General features: G+C 43.5%; 1 protein-coding gene and 2 long non-coding RNA genes across 3 annotated transcripts; 2 read left to right on the plus strand and 1 right to left on the minus strand.

The window, feature by feature from the left end:
- Nucleotides 1-59: 59 nt before the first annotated feature.
- Nucleotides 60-2905, plus strand: LSM3 (LSM3 homolog, U6 small nuclear RNA and mRNA degradation associated). The gene is made up of 4 exons (XM_083725480.1): nt 60-181; nt 1283-1393; nt 1853-1948; nt 2539-2905. Exons 1-4 carry the CDS (start codon nt 161-163, stop codon nt 2617-2619), a joined length of 309 nt encoding a protein of 102 aa, XP_083581606.1. The 5' UTR covers nt 60-160; the 3' UTR covers nt 2620-2905.
- A 2269-nt stretch (nt 2906-5174) lies between these two features.
- LOC310838215 lies at nt 5175-14489 on the minus strand. The gene is made up of 3 exons (XR_014560814.1): nt 14447-14489; nt 13743-13944; nt 5175-5306 (listed from the first exon to the last, which is right to left on the minus strand). It is a non-coding gene; the product is annotated as an uncharacterized lncRNA (long non-coding RNA).
- LOC310838237 lies at nt 7619-16702 on the plus strand. Its single transcript, XR_014560837.1, has 3 exons — nt 7619-8467; nt 9925-10024; nt 13795-16702. It is a non-coding gene; the product is annotated as an uncharacterized lncRNA (long non-coding RNA).
- The last annotated feature ends 1779 nt before the right edge of the window (nt 16703-18481 follow it).

Raw genomic sequence — 18481 nt, forward strand, 5'->3', positions numbered from 1 at the left:
GCAAAAAAAAAATGGTGCTGAGTTGACCCGGAATCTGAAGTGCTGCATGTATGTCTAAGTAAGTCTATACTTTCGCTTGTGCGTGAGCGCGCGCCTGCGTCAATTGCTGCGGGCGGGGCATAAAATCTCGCGAGAAGAGGCTGGAGTTGGCTTTGAAAAAATGGCGGACGAGGTGGACCAGGTGGGTGATGCTGCAGCCGGGGGAGGGTCGCCCTTGATGGGTCGGCGGGACCCCGTGAGGTGTCGCCGTTGTGCTCTGAGGTGGTGGGTCTCTGGCCTGGCTTAGCCTGCCGAGGTGGGTCGCTAGTTGGACGCAGGTTTCTGCTCCCAGTAGCGAGGGCGACGTCCGGACTGCGCGTTTCATCTTCTCTCTTTTTGTTATTTCGCTTATTTCTGAGAGCGTAATAACGGTAAAGTTGACCTTTGCCCGCCTGTCCCTCCTGGGAAACCCAGGAGGGGGCGGGGTATAAATAAACAACAATACGTCCCTAAAATATTACATGTTTTCGTAGTTCTCTCCTGGTAGCTACAAAGTTGTGGTCTGAGGGACCTCTGCTTTATTCTTCCTTCGTTTCCCCTTCATGCTGTTTTCATTGGCACTGCCGTGCATAGTTAAACTTTGCTGCTATCTTTGGATTATTATTTTTAACAAAAAACACACCCACAAAACAAAACTTTATTATCAGATGTCACCAAGTGAGGACATTATGCGCATTATTCTTGCTACCTAGTCCGAGAAAAGTGACTATGAACAATCTATCTGAAGAAGTGTGCATGCACACGAAAGCTCATACCAAGAACTTAGTTGGTCTTTAAGGTGCTGCTGGAAGGAATTTTTTTTTTGTTTTGACTATGGCAGACCAACACGGCTACCTATCTGTAACTATGAACAATCTGTTATTGATTCATTGTTATTGGAACATATTAAACTGGTGAGCCTGGGATATTAGAAACGGTATCATAGTTAGTTCACTGTTTTCTGATATCTTACAGATTGCTTAAATTCTCCTGTGCAGCAACTATAGCCTGAATAGCCTAGGAGGGATTTGCAGTTTGTCATTTGTCAGTCAGTCATTTTGAGACGGTTCAAACAGGTAGCTTTTAATTCTCGCTGCTCTTGTACTTGAGTTTAGACATTTAAGTAAGGTTGAATAATTGAACAATAAACAACACAGAGCAAATAACATCTAATGCTAATCTCTTTGGAGTTTTTCTTTGGAATAAATTGTATCCAGTGTTTTATCAACTGTATTTAGAAAAAAACAAACCTTTTCTCTTATAGCAACAAACCACAAATACTGTAGAAGAGCCCTTGGATCTCATCAGGCTCAGTCTTGATGAACGAATTTATGTAAAAATGAGAAATGACCGAGAACTTCGAGGCAGATTACATGTAAGTAAAGCTATATAGAAATGAGGGGTGCTTTCCCTTGTCTGTGGTCAGTGTTTATTTGAAGAGGCTACTGACTTAAATGGTATATTTATGAAACAATGTATAAGTAAATATAAGAATGGAGCAGTGCTGTTGCAGTTGTATGAATAAATTGTTATAGTTTGGAAAGGATCTCATGCATGAAGATTTTGGATCAAGCAATTTCATATTTGTTCAAATTGAAGCAATATAGAAACAAATGCCTGTATCCAACAAAGTTACACTCAGAGTAGATGCATTGAAATTAATGGATTAAAATTAGTAACGTTCATTAATTTATGAGTAGGTTTAACATTAGATATAATCCAAAATACTTGTAGCAGAAGTTTTTAGATCTGTGTATTTGAGCTACAATGTTTAAGAAATATACTGCCACTAGCACAATAATTAAACTTATCTAAACTACTATCATTTCCACAGGCTTATGACCAGCACTTAAATATGATTTTGGGTGATGTTGAAGAGACTGTGACAACAATAGAAATTGATGAAGAAACCTATGAAGAGATTTATAAAGTAAGAACTTGTTAATACTTAAAGCTCCAAATGCTCTTTCAGATGTGCAGTGTTGTCTAGATGAATTTAAATATTTTTTGCTTACGAGATCAGTATACCAACTTGACTTATAACATTAAGTAAATTTTAACCAGAGTAAAATCTAAAGCATTGTTTTAACCATAGTGATTACTTCATTGTAAAAGTGGGACACTTAAATATAGATTTATTTCCCCAAAATGTGATTCTTGTACCATATGAATTTATAATAATTATGCTAATCTTTGTAACTATTTTTACATTCTCACTGGATGTAGCCTGTACAGTGTGGTGTAGTGGTTAAGAGCGATAGACTCGTAATCTGGGGAACCGGGTTCGCGTCTCCGCTCCTCCACATGCAGCGCTGGGTGACCTTGGGCTAGTCACACTTCTCTGAAGTCTCTCAGCCCCACTCACCTCACAGAGTGTTTGTTGTGGGGGAGGAAGGGAAAGGAGAATGTTAGCCGCTTTGAGACTCCTTAGGGTAGTGATAAAGTGGGATATCAAATCCAAACTACTCCTCCTCCTCCTCTTCTTCTTCTTCTTCTTCTTCTTCTTCTTTTCATTCACAGTCTACCAAAAGGAATATTCCGATGCTGTTTGTCCGAGGAGATGGAGTTGTACTTGTAGCTCCTCCATTGAGGGTTGGCTGAAACCATGAGAAAAATGGTCATCGTTTCGAAAATGTTGGACCTCTGGACACTGTCTTCTGATACCCTTAAACATTAAGATTCTGCCCTTAATTCTGAAAGACCATCCAAACCTGATTGTTGTGAAGGCGTAAGATCATTTGGCATATAAGTTGATATAAGGGGTTTTTTTCTGAAATAACTTAAGTGCAGGTGTCATTATGTTTCAAATCAGTGGATATAACAATTTTAGTTGCGCTTGTGGCCGCTGATCTTTTTAAAGAAATAAATCTGTTTGGGTTTTTTTGTATGTATGTGTTTATAAGCACTTTTCCCATTTAACATGTGCCTCGTTATTGCTGCATTATTTGCTTGGTTACCATTGACAGTATCTGGTACAAATGAGACAGGACAGGACTAAGTATTTTCTGTTTACACCATGCTATTCCAATGACTTGAGTGGCCTACATGCATGAAGTGTGTATGCTTCAATAATGGTAACCTTTTGAGGCAGAGTTCTAAGTTGCTGATTATAAACCTATGCAAATCTTAGTGGGGAAGTGGACCCCAGAGTCAAAGAAACTGTCATTGTCTCGTCACTCAGAGTTACATTTGCACTGCGTCCACATTTGGTCATTCATCTGTATACAAGTCCCTGTTTCCACATGTGCTTTGTGCACCTTCACCCACACATTGACACTTTCAATTGTATACTTCCAGCATCTTTCTCAATGTATCCCATCCACACTACTGGGGTGTGCTTGATGGGATATTTGTGCTAAGACTTCCTCCTTCACCATAAGTGCTGGAATCCTGAAGTCTGTTATGAGCATTCACACAGGTATTTGTTTAGCTGTTTGTGTACCTTTGTTTTATTTATTTTTTTAAATACAAGTTTTCTAATATACCAGACTTTCACAGAAAGGGGAGTGGGTGGAGTGTGTTGCTCAAAACCAGGGGGCCTAAAGTCCGGTGTGGGTATGTGTGTAGGTATCAGTTGATTTCTCTGAATGCACCTTTTAAAAAGTTTTCTAATACCATATTTGCACAAAAAGATGATGGCCTCACTCCAGGCAAATATTTGGAGTTGCTAGCATGAAATGCTGCCACTTCCTTTCTTCCCCTTTTCATTTCCTATCTTCTATAGTTGCAAAGGAGTTTTAATTTTTCATACAGCTGGTCTCATGCAAGAGCAGTTCTGCGCAAAAGAGCTATTTATAAAATTCCAATGCTGTGAATGTGCCTTCAGCAACAGCTGGTGGAAAAGGGCAGGCGCCATCCTTTCCCTTGGGGTGAAGGAAACAGGGAGTGGGTGGTGTGGGAAAAGATGACACTAGAGAAATGTCACCAAACATGTAAAACCCACACTCAGTGCATCCACAGTCAGAAAACATGTAATTTTATTTTGAATTATTAAAACAAATTTAGTGTGTGTGTGCGTGCAGGCTGCCAAGAGGGTGTTATGTGGCTAAAAAAGGTAAAGGTAAAGGACCCCTGACAGTTAAGTCCAGTCGCAGACGACTCTGGGGTTGTGACGCTCATCTTGCTTTACAAGCTGAGGCAGCCGGCATTTGTCTGCAGACAGTTTTTCTGGGTCATGTGGCCAGCATGACTAAGCCACTTCTGGCACAGCGGAACACTGAAACCAGAGCAGTACACGGAAACACTGTTTACCTTCCTGCCGGAGTGGTACCTTTTTATCTACTTGCACTTTTTGGCGTGCTTTTGAACTGCTAGGTTGGCAGGAGCTGGGATCGAGCAACGGGAGCTCACCCTGTGGATTCAAACTGCCAACTTTCTGATTGGCAAGCCCAAGAGGCTTCATAGTTTGGACCACAGCACCACCTGCATTCCACCCACTCCAGTGCGGAAGAGCCCTAGCCTGGTGAAAATATGGGTTGCAAGCAGTTGAAACAAAGCAAGTATGTTAGAAGCTTTCATATAATGAAATGGCTTGACTTGATACAGCAGTTGCTAATTGGCGCTATGATCGCTTAACTTTTTAATATTGGCTTGTTAAATGTATCCTTTTTGGCATCTGGCAATATGTGCTTTCATTTCCCACAAATTCTAGCACCATGAAAAGTCATTCTTTGCCTATGACATTGTATGGCTTCTGCCTTTGCAGCTCAGCAAATCTTCACTGAACACTAGATGGTGCAGCCTGCATTAAGATCTCACTTAATCAGTAATGTGACTTGTTTGATAGTTATCGGTAATGTAACACAATGTACTATGAGACCCAAGTATTTTCATCAAATTAAGTCATTTTGTTTCTAATGAAAGGTTCATAATGTGCAGTCCTAAGTGGGTAGTATGCTGAATAGTAATGCTTAAAGAACCAAATGTTTCTCAATACCAGTGGCTTTGTTAAGAAAAGAATCCTGGTTAAGTACCATTATACTTTATCAGCTTTATTAAATGTTACGTTGCCTGGGATAGTATTACTCTTAATGTCCCCAGTTGCATACTGATTCCTTGGGGGAAGTGGGGGTAGGAGGAAGAAGAAACTAAAAGGCATGTCGGGGATCCGTTTCCCAATGAATTTCATAGCTCTCAAATATTTGGAGGTTTTTGTTAATGCTGCCTAACTACAAGGATTGGCCTTCTGATTCATCACAGTGCTTGTACAGTAAGGCAGCACCAGCAGTCCAGTACTCTTGAGTGGGGTTGAAATGGATCTTCAGGGTACATCCTTTGTTCTGTGGCTGCTGAAATGAAAAGGGTAACATTGTCTTAGTTATCAGCCTTGGAAATAAGGGCTACTTAGAGTAACCCCCCTACCCCCCCCAAAAAAAAGACCTGCTGAACCCAAATTACTTGAAATGTCTATCCAAAAGATCATGACTTCACTCTGACATTCTCAAATTGAACTCAGTTTCATAATATAGCTCTTCCTTTTCATCAGGGGTTACTAACCTGATTTTTGTCCAGGGCTGCATACTTCTAGGGCAGTGATGAAACACATAAGATTTGGCTGTATATATTGTGTAACCACAAAGGTGCAATTGCATCCAATCTTTAGAGATGCTTGAAGTAACTAATCTGATTGAGTAACATGACATATTTCTATTAAACAGCTTCTGAAGGATGTGTGTTGAACATGTAAGATGCAGCTGGACACAATTTTCATGCATATGGAAAAGAGGAGGTTCTTGAGTCTAAATTACCTCACTGGAGCTGCTTCACTTTCACACAGGAATTGACAAGGCGTGGAAGCTCTTAACGGTGGTTTGGGCCCTCTATTAAGTGAATATACTGCAACAGCAAATTTTCTCAACAGCTGTGCTACCGAAGAGCCAGCTTCGCTCAAAACTCTGGAAAACTTCCAAACAGCTGCTTCATATAATAAAAGATGTACACTTCATCTACTATGTCAGCTATTCTTAGTGAAGATTATATGGCCAAATTTCATGTGTGGAAAAACCCAGTTAGTTGCCGCTTTGATTCAGAGTAGTCGCACTAGAGTCAGTGTGGTGGAATGGTTAGTATGTTGGATTTGTATTCAGGGGGAGGGGGGAGAGAGAGAGAGAACTTGAGTTTTGATTCCCATTTGGCTCATTCAGTCATCTTGGATTAGACCAACAGAGTGACTAACCTGCCCATTGGGAGACTGATGCTGTCGAATAATCATGAGTAATAAGTTGGCATTAACACAGAAATGGCTGGTGATCCAGGCCATGAATGTTGGGGGCAGGGGCCATTGTTCAGTGGTAGATGGTCTCTGACATCTCTATAAGCCCCCAAGAGCAAGCTGGGAAAGGCTGTTGCTGAGCCCTTTGGAGCAATAGCTTCTCAAAAAGAAGGTGAATACTATCCACTCTGCTTCTTTACTATTTAGGCTTCTCATGAAGGTATCTTAGTTTTCCCAAGAGAACCAAAACCTGGAAACTAATAAGCAGCAAACTAATTTTTGCAAGCTTTTTTGAGAGTAAAATTCAAGAGCTTGATATTAAAAAAACAACAACCACAAATGCAGCTGTACACCCATGCTTCAATTTGCATAATAAATCATTATTGTATTAACACACTAATATCTGCAGGCGCATCCTAATTTCCTCCAAAGCCCTGATGTAGCAAGTGCTACTCTGAGCATAGATTAGATGGAGTCTGTCTTTGGATATTCCAAAGTGTTGGTTAGACCCTCGGGAGGGCATGTTTTCAAAAATCAATTAACCCTCAGAAACCTCATTTAGATAACGAAGCAGATGCTATTAATCCCATAGTTATGCCTATGTACTCTGGCATTAGATGAATTAGCTATGCAGGTGAAAGCCAAAAGAATACTGCAGCAGTTTGCTCATGGGCAAATCTAATCTTGTTCTGATTTTCTGTTTGTCTCAGCCTTGACCTGCACTCTTCTATAAGGGATGCTTTCATTTTTGTGGGTAAATTGCTTCCAGCAGTGCCTGGTTTTGGCTACTGTGTGGACAACCAGCATAATGATCATTTAGAACATTTTGGAATGAATTATATAACTCCTCCACACAGAGTATCTCAGTAATCCTTCCAACAAGTTTGTAAGGTATTTTTTTATCCCTGTACTTACAATAGATGGGCTGAAGCATTGGCAGAGATGCCTAGTTTGTCTAGGGCAGAGTGGGACTTGCACTGGGTCCTTCCCAGATGACATTCTTAGCCAATATTCTGTGGCACCAACACTAAGAGCCGACATGTACTTGAAGGCGGGGATGCGAAACCGACAGCCTACGCAGTGGCGGACCTTGAGGTCTCAAATTTTAGCAGCGCTCAAATTCAGTGTCCCCTGCCTCTTGCCTTCCATCCTACATCATGGTTGTAGAGGCCCCTTCAGCGCCATCTCAGCTTGGCACCCAGTGCAACCAAACCAGTCATGCTCCCTTAAATCTGTATCAGACCTAAGGGGTACATGTGGCCATTGGCCTAATTTCAAGTAGGTAGTGAGGATGGGGAAGGGGGGAGGTATCGTGGATCCCAAAAATCATCAAAGAAAACGCAGACAGAAAAAAAACCGCTGCTTTAGATTATTCAGTTCTCTGTGGTTCATCTTTTGTTTCTGATAATATAAAGGTTAGAGACCTAAAAATATGAGGATCCTGGTTATGCCTGTTTTTGTTATTAAGCAGAGACCCCCAAATTATCAGCTAATCACTGATGGTTTGTACAGCTAATAGTTTTGTATTGGGTGCTATTTTCAACCAGAGTGTCACCTCACAAGAATACCTCCCCACCTCTGCAGCTTTCCTCCTGAAACCTGGCAGGATTCAGACCCGAAGGAAGGGTGCCGTTGCCTGCAAATTTCAGCCAATTCTATCAAAATTAAAGATTTAGCTGTCTCCTTAAAAACAAAAAAGATTTACCATGCATAGTACAAAAGTTTCTGAACCTATTTGTCTGCGGTTTGGCAGGCCTTAACCACTACAGAAGGGATAATATGCCTGCAAATTTCATCCACCTGAAAAGGAAACAAGGTGATAGCTGTTTTTAACTTTCCCAGGAGGTTGTAAATTTCCCATGGCTTGTGAAGAAGACTTGGGCAGCCCCTCAGCTGAACAGGGCTGAGCAGCCCATAAAGCGCTTCAGACTGAGGTGGGCTGTTTTCCTATTTGCTTTGAACTGAATTTTGTGGTTGGCACACACCCGTGGCCTGCAGTGCTTCCTGCTGGTAATGCTTCAATGCGGTGCAGCACTGTGTTCACCAGATGGCAATGTTGCACAAAGCTTGCAAGCAGCAGGCCACTCTCCTAGTGTGAAGCGCAGCCTGCCTGTTCTATACTTCAGCGAAGCTGGAGGAGTTGAAATGCAAGACGAGGCTCAGGCGAGGTCTTGTGGGCTGCAACTGCTGCCTAATCTTCAAGCATAGCTTTGGAATTGGCTTTGGATCATGTGGGATGTGAGTGAAAGCTCTGATGCGCGGAACGCAAAGGGGCTCGTGTTCTCAACCGCATTGTGAAATCCTCTGTGGCAACTTGTGGAGCACTTTAGTGGAGCGGCACAGAGTAATGCCCATGCATAAACACTGCAGAAAGCTGCTGCTAGGAGCCTTGAGGACAGAAATCTGTGATCAGCCCATCCATCCTGGTCTGAAGGGAAAACGGCTGGTAGGAGAGGAAGATGTAAACAAATATGTGAACCCACGCTTAGCTTCAATAGCAGAGAGCCCCAATTAAGCTTAATTCAACTGTCTGAAGAGGGGTGGGGAGTTGTTGTGACAAGTGTTAAGCAATGGCAAAAGAGTGCTCAGCACTGAGACAGGCAGGCTGCTCCTTAGCATGGCTGTCAGTGTGCCAGAACCTTGATCAATAGTGGTTACAACGCATGCCGTACATTGAATGTGTATTAGAGATATTTAATCCACATTAGAATCCCCAAAGAATCCTGGGAACTGTAGTTTGTGAAAGGCACAAGGCTTGTGGCTCAGTGAGGGGTAAACTACAGTTTCCAGGATTCTTTGCAGAAAGCCATGCACATGGTGTGGATCCCGTACGTTTGCCCCATAACATTATGGGCATGGAATTGGAATCATATGGGCAAGGGGGAACGGGCTCCTTTTGAATGCCTAGAAAACAAAAGGGGCAGTGTAACGCCTATTCCTACAACAGACTGCGGAGAGGATAAGTTTGTGTGTGGAAGCTGGGAAATGGCTGGGGAAGGAAGATAAGGCAGAGTAGGCATTAAGTGGAGAAGGCAGAAAGAATGAAAACTGAGAAGCAGATATACTTCAGAAAGTGGAGGAAGACCGAAGACCAGCAATAGAAATTGTTAGGAGGAACACTATCAAGGAGCACAGGGGCCCTACTACACCTGGGATTAATTTTGTGTTTATACAAGCATGCTTTTTAACCAGGTTGGTTTTAGTTTGGAGGAAAAGCTTTTCCAGTGTGTGTGTGTGTGTGTGTGTGTGTGTGTGAGAGAGAGAGAGAGAGAGAGAGAGAGAGAGAGAGAGAGAGAGAGATCTGGTGCATGCTCCTGGTTCTGCTTTCTATAGAGAAAAGCTCCTTCCTTGCTGCTCCCTGCCCAAAATGCTGTTTACTGAGAGCGGCATTTTCAAGGGCAAATAGCAGCCAGGCAGGGGCAATTCTCAGCAGCAAACCTATGGCAGTGGGTGGGTTTCCAAGCTTCTCAAGCACTTTTTCTTTAACATTAAATACAACCAGGGACCTTTCTTAAACACAAGAATAATATTGCGTCTGGTTGGCTGTGGGAGAGCCTCTCTGTTTATCCATAACTGAGGACCACAGAAAGCCAGAGCTGTGCACCTAGAAGTCCAGGAAACGCAGTGCCAAATCTACAAAATTAGCCACAAGGGCAACCAGTCTACCATACTACCAACCTCCCACTCTCCTGCAGGCGGGCCAGAGACACCTGTAAAGTTGCAAATAGAGTCTGGATGGAAGGAGGGGCCTTCTTACAGGTGGATTGGGCAGAGATAGCCATGTCATATAGCAAGGTAAGGTAGTGTATTTTGAATGTTGTTATTGAGTGGAACCCCTTTCCCTGCCACAGTAACTCATTTGTCTTTCTTTCTCTCCCAGCCGCCTGGGTTCCATGAATTACACAGACTCACAAACGTTGGGGGGGGGGGCAATCCAGAGAAAGGGAAGAGTCACAAAGCATAGATTTCACAGAATCGTACAGTTGGAAGGGACCCTGGGGATCATTTAGTTCAACCCCCTGCAATGCAGGAATATGCACCTGTCCCTTACAGGGATTGAACCTGCAACCTTGGCAATATCAGCACCATGCTCTAACCAACTGAGTGCACCAGCCGAGTGCTACACTTTTAACATTTTTTGGGGAGGAGGGAGGTGCTGGTACTGTGTACCCTTGAGTACCCTCAGAAAAAAAGCACTTACTGCAGCAGTGTCCACATTGCCGCCACCCTAACCTGCCACCCAGGATCTATGTCCTCTTTTGCTCTCTCCCCCTCGATTTGAGCCTGCAGAAACATCCAAATCCTCCTGCTTTTTCAGGGCAGTTATTTTCCAAGGTTTCCCTGGGTCAGGTTTCATCTGGCTCAAGCTGTCTTTCTCCCACAGTTTCCCCCCTTTGTGCCTTTCTTGGCTCTGGGTGGTTCTTCTCTAGAACAACTGACAAATCACTCTGGCAGTGACATCATCACCTCAATGGATTCTGTGTTGTTTTCTTTTTTTTTTAAGAATGTAGATTTCTTTACAAATAAGAGGCTTTGCTAATTAATGGGATTTGGAAGACTGGATTAAGGACAAGAAGTTCTTGGTGCATTCATTCTGCCAGGCCCCATATACGTGGGTAGACTTTTATGGGCAATTGTGTATGTGTGTGTGTGTGCGTATTGATGCCTTTCTTTTCAAGATTTCTATCCGTTTTAGCCCTCTTTACTTTCTCGCTTTAGAACCTCGCATTGCGCACAAACCCCAGGGGAGAGTCATGGTCACACAAGCTCACGTCGTGACTAAACGTCCCGTACATTTGTTAATCGATTTAAATACATGCCAGTTTTAAGTTGCATCTAAGTAGAGCAAGGAGTACAGCCTCTTAAACTGAAAAAAAACACAGTTCCTTTCTTGCTTTTTAAAATAACCACGCTGTTACTTCCTTTGGGGTTTGCCTTTTCCGCTCGTCATATGCATCAGCGTATCAGGATATGTTTTCTGAGCAGCACTCTGCTAAAAACCAAAGCACAAATGGAAAGAACCGCTGTGATCTTTTCAAGCACTGCGGTGGCCACCTGATGCAGTCTCCTCACCACAACATCTGTCTCCTTCCAGATGTGTCGGACGGAAACCCTCCTTGCAGCACATTAGGGACATGAGGGACAGTAGAGAATTAGACTCTCAGGGTTGTGGGTTCAAGGCCTCCACCCCACCTCAGATTCCTGCATTGCAGCAGCTTGGGCCACATGACCCTCATGGTCCTTTCCAACTCTACAGTTCTGTGATTTCTCCCCGCATTTCTCCAGAGGGGGGGTCTTCCACCTTGCATTCCATCACAGAGAAGACTGGCAGCAGTAATGTTTTTGAATACCCATTGCTGGAAACCACAGGGTCCTGCTTTTTGGTTTCCCACAGGAATTCTGCAGTGCTGCTGTCCTAGAATGGCCCCACTGTAAAGGTAAAGGGACCCTTGACCGTTAGGTCCAGTCATGGACGAATCTGGGGTTGCGGTGCTCATCTCGCTTTACTGGCCGAGGGAGCCGGCGTACAGCTTCCGGGTCATGTGGCCAGCATGACTAAGCCGCTTCTGGTGAGCCAGAGCAGCGCACAGAAATGCCATTTACCTTCCCGCCAGAGTGGTACCTATTTATCTACTTGCACTTTGACGTGCTTTCGAACTGCTAGGTTGGCAGGAGCAGGGACTGAGCAACGGGAGCTCACCCCGCCGTGGAGATTCAAACCGCCAACCTTCTGATTGGCAAGCCCAAAGGCCCCACTGTACATGTGCTTTCCCCCCTAATACAACCTAACATGACACAACCTAACACAACACCCCTCATGTGACGTTACACTTCCGTATGGGTAAATTTATTTATTACCGAGTCAAGTTTTGAAAGCAAGCCTGAGTACTAAAAGCTTGTGTATTAGTGGGGGCCAATGCAGAGGAGAGAGCGGTCCTCAGAAATGCTTGGAAACTGGAAAGATTGTTATGTCATAGACTGTTGATCATCCCAAAGGGAAACACGTTTCTTAGCCAGCCTGCTGTACAGAGCTTTGCTCCCCCCCCCCCAAATATGTGATTTCATAATTGTTGCATCCCCTCTGCAGTCAATGGAGCAAAATCCCTGACCCCTTGAACTTTGGGAGGCAGGAGAAAGAGTACTGCTCCAGTTGAGAAATTCCGGCCCCATCTCTAATTATTGCCACTCTTGATCTACATGGCTAGATAAGCACAATTGTTGAATGTTATGGTAAAATGATCTTTGTCTCAAAAAAAGCACAACTCCTTCCTTCTGCCAAATCCTGAAGGCACAATATCTTTGTTCCAAAGTTCAGCCTTGATTGCCAATCTCTAGCTAGTCAGAAAAGAATGTTCTACTTAATTCCCCTCTAAAAGTTGCTCTTCGGAGCGAGCCTGAACTTTGAGTGCACCTGTGAAGGCGCCACTCGCCTGTGTTGCTGCTGGAAACTGTACAGATGGAGTCAAGGGGGGCGGCAAAAACCAGAGTGGGAAATTAAAAGGCTTCATTTCAGAGAGAGAAGGAGAGTTAGCCAGTGCCTTTGTCTCAGCATGAAAAGAGGCACTTGTGGGGCTATTGCTGGTGCCTTGTTTCCTGCGAGTTTAACTTCCAAAATAAGGCTTGAATTCTATGAGCAGGGATTCCAGAGTCTGCAAGTGGAACCTACTAGAGAAAGGGCCTGTGCTTTGCTCTCATGGATCCTGCCCTTTGAGTTGCAGCTTTTCATTGACTTCCCAAAGAATTTGGAATCTTTTGTGGAGAGAGATGGCGATGAAGGAAGCGTTTGACCACTGCTGTTGGAAAGATAATCATGGAAGAGACTCAAGCTCCATAAATATGACCAGGCAGCACCATTGGTGTTTCTGCTTCCATTGCCCATATATAGCTTTCTAGAATATGAGAGTTGTAACTCCACTCTGGTTATAATCATATCATAGAGAGAATGTTGCTGTGGACTAGTTCCTTGATCATTGTTTAAGCCCATTTATTTCATGTATTGTTATGGAGTTGTGAGTCACTTTGGGCGGAACCCAGGAGGTAGCATGGTGAATACAGTAAAAATAAAAACAGTTTGTCAAATCACAGCCTATATAGGTTTCAAAAACAAGTGAACATCATGGGGGGGGTGGGCTTGAATATTAATTCTACCTTCCTTTGAGGAGCTACATTCCAAACCACGTACAGTGGTACCTCGGGTTACAGACACTTCAGGTTACAGACTCGGCTAACCTTGGGTTAAGAACTTCGCTTCAGGATGAGAACAGAAATTGCATGGCGGCGGCACAGCGGCAGCGGGAGGCCCCATTAGCTAAAGTGGTACCTCAGGTTAAGAACGGTTTCATGTTAAGAATGGACCTCCAGAACAAATTAAGTTCTTAACCCAAGGTACCACTGTAGCATGAAACAGATCACGACTGCATTCCCCCCTCTGATTCTTTTTCTGTGTCACTTGGAAGAAGATGAATACTGTAGCTTGTTACTATTTAATAGGTTACAGTTTTAGAGCATTTACCTGCCGGTTTCAACTTGCTGAGATTAAAGTTATTGACATCTTTGGTCTCTAGGGTTGGGGTTTTCTGTGGCCTTGTTGATCTGCAAAGTTCTGAGTCCTGAGTGACGATTACACTGTTATCTCAAAAGCACCGTGCTGATCCATCACAACCTTTTCACATGCCCGGTTGTAACTGCTGGCAAAGCCTGGAAGGCACCAAGGCCTAACTGAAGGTAATAAAAGTTTTACATTTCCAAGAAAGAACTCTGTTTTCCTTCAGTTACAGCTTAGCTCTCTTCTCTCCTCCCTTTCAAAGCATATATATCACTCCCCATACTTCATTCCTGTTATCTTTAATTATCGCCTTTCCAACCTGTCTTATCTCTTCTTCTCCCCCTGCACCTTCCATCTCATTTCATGTACACTCACAGCTTACCTACCACAGTCCACTTAAAGCGTCCTGTGAGTTAGACTGCAATCCTAGCCTCACTTACCTGCGAGGAAGCCCGATTTAATTCCATAGGACTTAGTGCTCAGTGGGCATGGTTAGAATTTCACTGTAAATCTGAGAAACTTGGGCTGAGGCAAATGTGATATTGGCTCCATTTGAGCCACAGCTCAAAGACTGTTGCCCAGCTTGAGGGCATGTGCTTGTTCATCTTTCTAGCTGCTTTTTCAACAAGGCTGGTGTGGGGTGCAATATAAACTTCTATATACCTGCTTACCTTCTTGTTCTTGCATAAATTCTCCACTCCTCTCTTAACTGTGGTGAAGGAAAAAGGTCAGCACAAGTCTGAAGCACACTTAATACTAACCAGGGTTCCTCATTCAACCAGGATTTGAAACGGTATTTTAACACTGAGTTCACGTCCAAATTAGACAGGAATGCTGGACTGCATTAACTGCTCTTAAGGTCAGTGCCTTATGTGAGAGGTGAAAGAGGTCACATTCCAGAAGCAAGTTCTAGGTATTTTGGCAGCAGTTGAGAGGGAGGTTTATATCTGCGCTGCCCCTTTGTATCTTTTTGCTGCCACACAGGCCAGCACAGCTCTCCTTCCAGAGTTTGTCCAATATTTACACTAGGGAGAATAACGTGGGTGTGTTTTTTTCATAATAAGCTGGTAACTTCAGTTCAGAGTAAATGAATGACCCATGCCAAGCAGGATTAGTTAATAGCTGAGTGAACTACAGACCCAAGTCTTGTGAATGCCAAAAGAGTGTTGTAGTCATTTAGCCCTGTTGGCTGAAGTTCAGTTTGTCAATAAACAAAGTCCAACGGCACTCATTTTATCTCACTGTAGATTAGACTTCTCTTTGACATTGCTCCAAAATACAGAGATTTGCCTTCTTTGGAATCTGGTATGTCAGCGATAAAAAATATTGATGGATATCCAAATATTATGGTGACGTTGGTCATTCAAAATGCACCTAAACAACAAGAACTTAAAGGAGCCTGTGTTCGACACACAGCTGCATCATATATAGATGCCTTTACCAAAATCAGTTCTGAAATTGCCACATGGCACGGCAATGTTATGCAGTGTGGCACTGTTATTTTGTCGAGTTGCACAAGGAAAGGACAGCTCACGCAACTGGTCTTTCCCTTCCCTACTTCCCCCTTGCAGCCCCATATAATTCCTTCCCCCAAAGCCTCTCCTCAGGGTAGGAGACTATCTGATGGGGCTGGCCCACCCAGGAGGCAAGGTGAGGCAACTGCCTCAGGTGGCAGGTCCCACAGGAGCAGCAGCTCTGGCCTCTAAGAAATATATCACCCATTGCTGCCGCCACTGTCACAGTAGCAGTGCTCCTCAGAGGCCAGACCTGGCTCCTCCTAGGCAGCCCCCCACCATGTCATTTCCACAGAGATCCCTTGTCAAATAGAAGGGACTTCTGGGGCAAATGGTGGGGGCTGCCTTCTGGGTCTCCTGAGCTCTGCGCCCACCCAGCATGATTCAGAGTGCCCCCCACGACCTTTGATCCCCACTTCAGCCTGCAGGGAAGGATGATTTGCCCACACCCCATTTATGATGTTGATCATCTTCCCTGACTTGGGGGATGGCGCCATTTTGTGGTTCACTTCAGGTGCCAAAAAGGCTTCGGCCAGCCCTGCTTTCTGAACGTTATCAGCTGCATCTTATCAAGCTGCTAAGGGTGGAGATTGCCCAAAATCAAGTGGAAGAATCTTGCACTTGGATACAGCCCATAGTGTGCTTTTTCTGTTTGGTTTTTACCTGACCATTTTGCTGTGCTGGTGCAGTGCCATGATTTTATCCGCTGTTTTGTTTTTGTTTTTCTGTCTGTCTTTTTTTCTGTTGGTGGTTGTACTTTTCAAGTTGCTATATTAAAAATACTGTTTTAATTATTTCAATTTTGTTATTCTCGTGAACCGATTTGAGAACCTCGCTGCTTGAAAACATGGCATGCTCTAAAGAAATAAACATGCTGCTTTTCAAGGGAGTCAATTCATGCCATTCACCTGTTAATCATCAAGTGTACGCTCATCAAGCACAGAAAAACTGCACGATGTCCTTGGATAAGAAGATAGGAAGCTGTCTCTTTCTTCAGCTTAGATTATTTGTCCGTCTGTCACAGTGTTGCCTCCTCTGACTCATGGTGGATCACTGCTGCTCTCACATAGGCCTTCCCCATCACCCATCACCCACTGCCTGATTCTCTGTTTAACTGGCGATGCCAGGATTTGACCCAGGAGCTTCTACAGTGCAACACAAGTGCTCCCTCACTGAGCTACGCTCCATAGGAATCAAGCCCAAGGCTTAGATGCATTATCTATGTACTATTAGCATATATGTCACAATTTGTTCTCCAGATTATGGGAAGGTGCCAGAAGAAATGAAACTTGTCCCTGGCTCCTACTTGGCCCCACTTCAGTCCTCCAGGCACTGCCTGTCTATTATAGAGACAAGCGCTAAAAAACTGATAATGTGACTTTTCTATGCATGCATAAGGGAAAATGGTTGGAACTGAGCTTATGTTCATTTAACTGGAGATACTGGGGATTGAACCTGGGACGTCTGCATGTCAAGCATGTGCTCTATCTCTGAGGTTTTTTCCCTTCTAGCATCCCATTGTATGCAGCATTATACTGACCAAATCATTATGTAGTAATTCAAAGCAGTGACATATTCACTGAGTCTGCATCTGTATAGTTTCTGGCCTAGGATGGTATCAGCTCATCCTTCAGGGATAAAACAAACAGCCAAACCATTATTGGAAATAGCTACTTAAATGATGCATTAACAGCAACATTCTTCCCATCCTTAAATCCTAAAGCGGGCAAGGAGAAGAAAGCATCTTCAACCTCTTAACAGTCCCACAGACTGGAATTAGTAGCTGTTAAGATCAAATTGCTCAGATTTTCTGGCTAAGAGGCTCAATTCCCACACCACATGCATCCCAGATGTTTCTTTTCAGCAGTACATTTCTCTCCTGCCACAAGCTCAGAAGCTCCCAATTTAGACACTTCAGGCTTGTTCCTGCTCTCTCTCTCTCTTTGTCAGTTTACATATGATTAAAACCTGTGGGGTTTTTTTTAGCATCTCTCTCCCACACCTTTTCCAATCCTAAAAGAATTCAGCCTCTGTATGAGTCCTGTAAAACCATGGTTACAACCAACTTCTTTCAGAAGCATGAGTCATCGCTGCTCACCATCACTCCGACATTTCTCAATCCCATCCCACATTGCCGCTTTTAGACACTGGAGTGACTCCACCAACATTGTTCTGCTGTCAGGTTCTGCTGGATCTGTGACACCTTCAGGTTTAGGGGGGGACTTCACCTGAAACGCCCTCAGTGGACTCACCTCCCCTTCCTCTTACCACCTGACTGGGCTCTTCTCCTCACTACTGTCATAGCTGCCCATTTTCTCACCCTGTTTCTGTAAGCAGGGGCAGATCTGCTATGAAACAAATCCCAGGGGGACCCCAGAAGGAACTTTAGTCCATACTGCTTTTTTTTAAATCAATTTTTTGCTGTGTATATTTCAACAATCCCAAAGCTTGAGGGTCAGCAGCACAGATGTTGTAAAGGTTGTTGTAAACAACTCCACTGAAGAAGATAACAGTGGTTACCCAGACCTTGTTGCTGGTTGCAAAACGGGGCCCAAAACAGTTCAAGCTTCTTCTTTTTTATATAGTTTATTTATTTATTTTGTTTTTTAGTTTCCTATCACAAAGGAAACAAGCAAGATATAATCAATAAATCTCCTTTGACTTTCCTCCTCCCCTTTTATGGGGCCTTATGTCATCCTTTTCTCCTGCATCTCATCTGTTACTCCAGTTCCATCAAATAATAATAATAATAATAATAATAATAATAATAATAATAATAATAATTTCTTATCCCCCGCTCATCTGGCTTGGTTTTCCCAGCCACTCTTTAATTAAAATCTTTAATTAAATCAGAGTCCAACTTTTAGCTACAAGTGTCAATCCTCCTAATAATTTTACTTGTTTACAATCATTTTTGAATAAATTACATATTTCCCCCATTCCTTATTAATATTTTGGTCTTCCTGGTTCCTAATTCTTCCGGTCAGTTTTGCCATTTCTTCAGAGTCAATCAGTTTAGTCTGCCATTCTTCCCTGGTAGGGACTGTACTTTCTTCTCAGCCATAACAGTTCAAGTTTCAGGGCTCTCAAAATGTAGGTCCACCACTGCCTTTAAGCCCAATCCACATCACTGCCCAGGAGGGGAGGGGACATGGCTAGTGGAGAATGCTGCTCCATCTTCGATCTGTCCCT

The sequence above is a fragment of the Podarcis gaigeae genome, assembly GCF_964106915.1.
Source record: "Podarcis gaigeae genome assembly, chromosome: 2".
NCBI lineage: Eukaryota > Metazoa > Chordata > Lepidosauria > Squamata > Lacertidae > Podarcis > Podarcis gaigeae.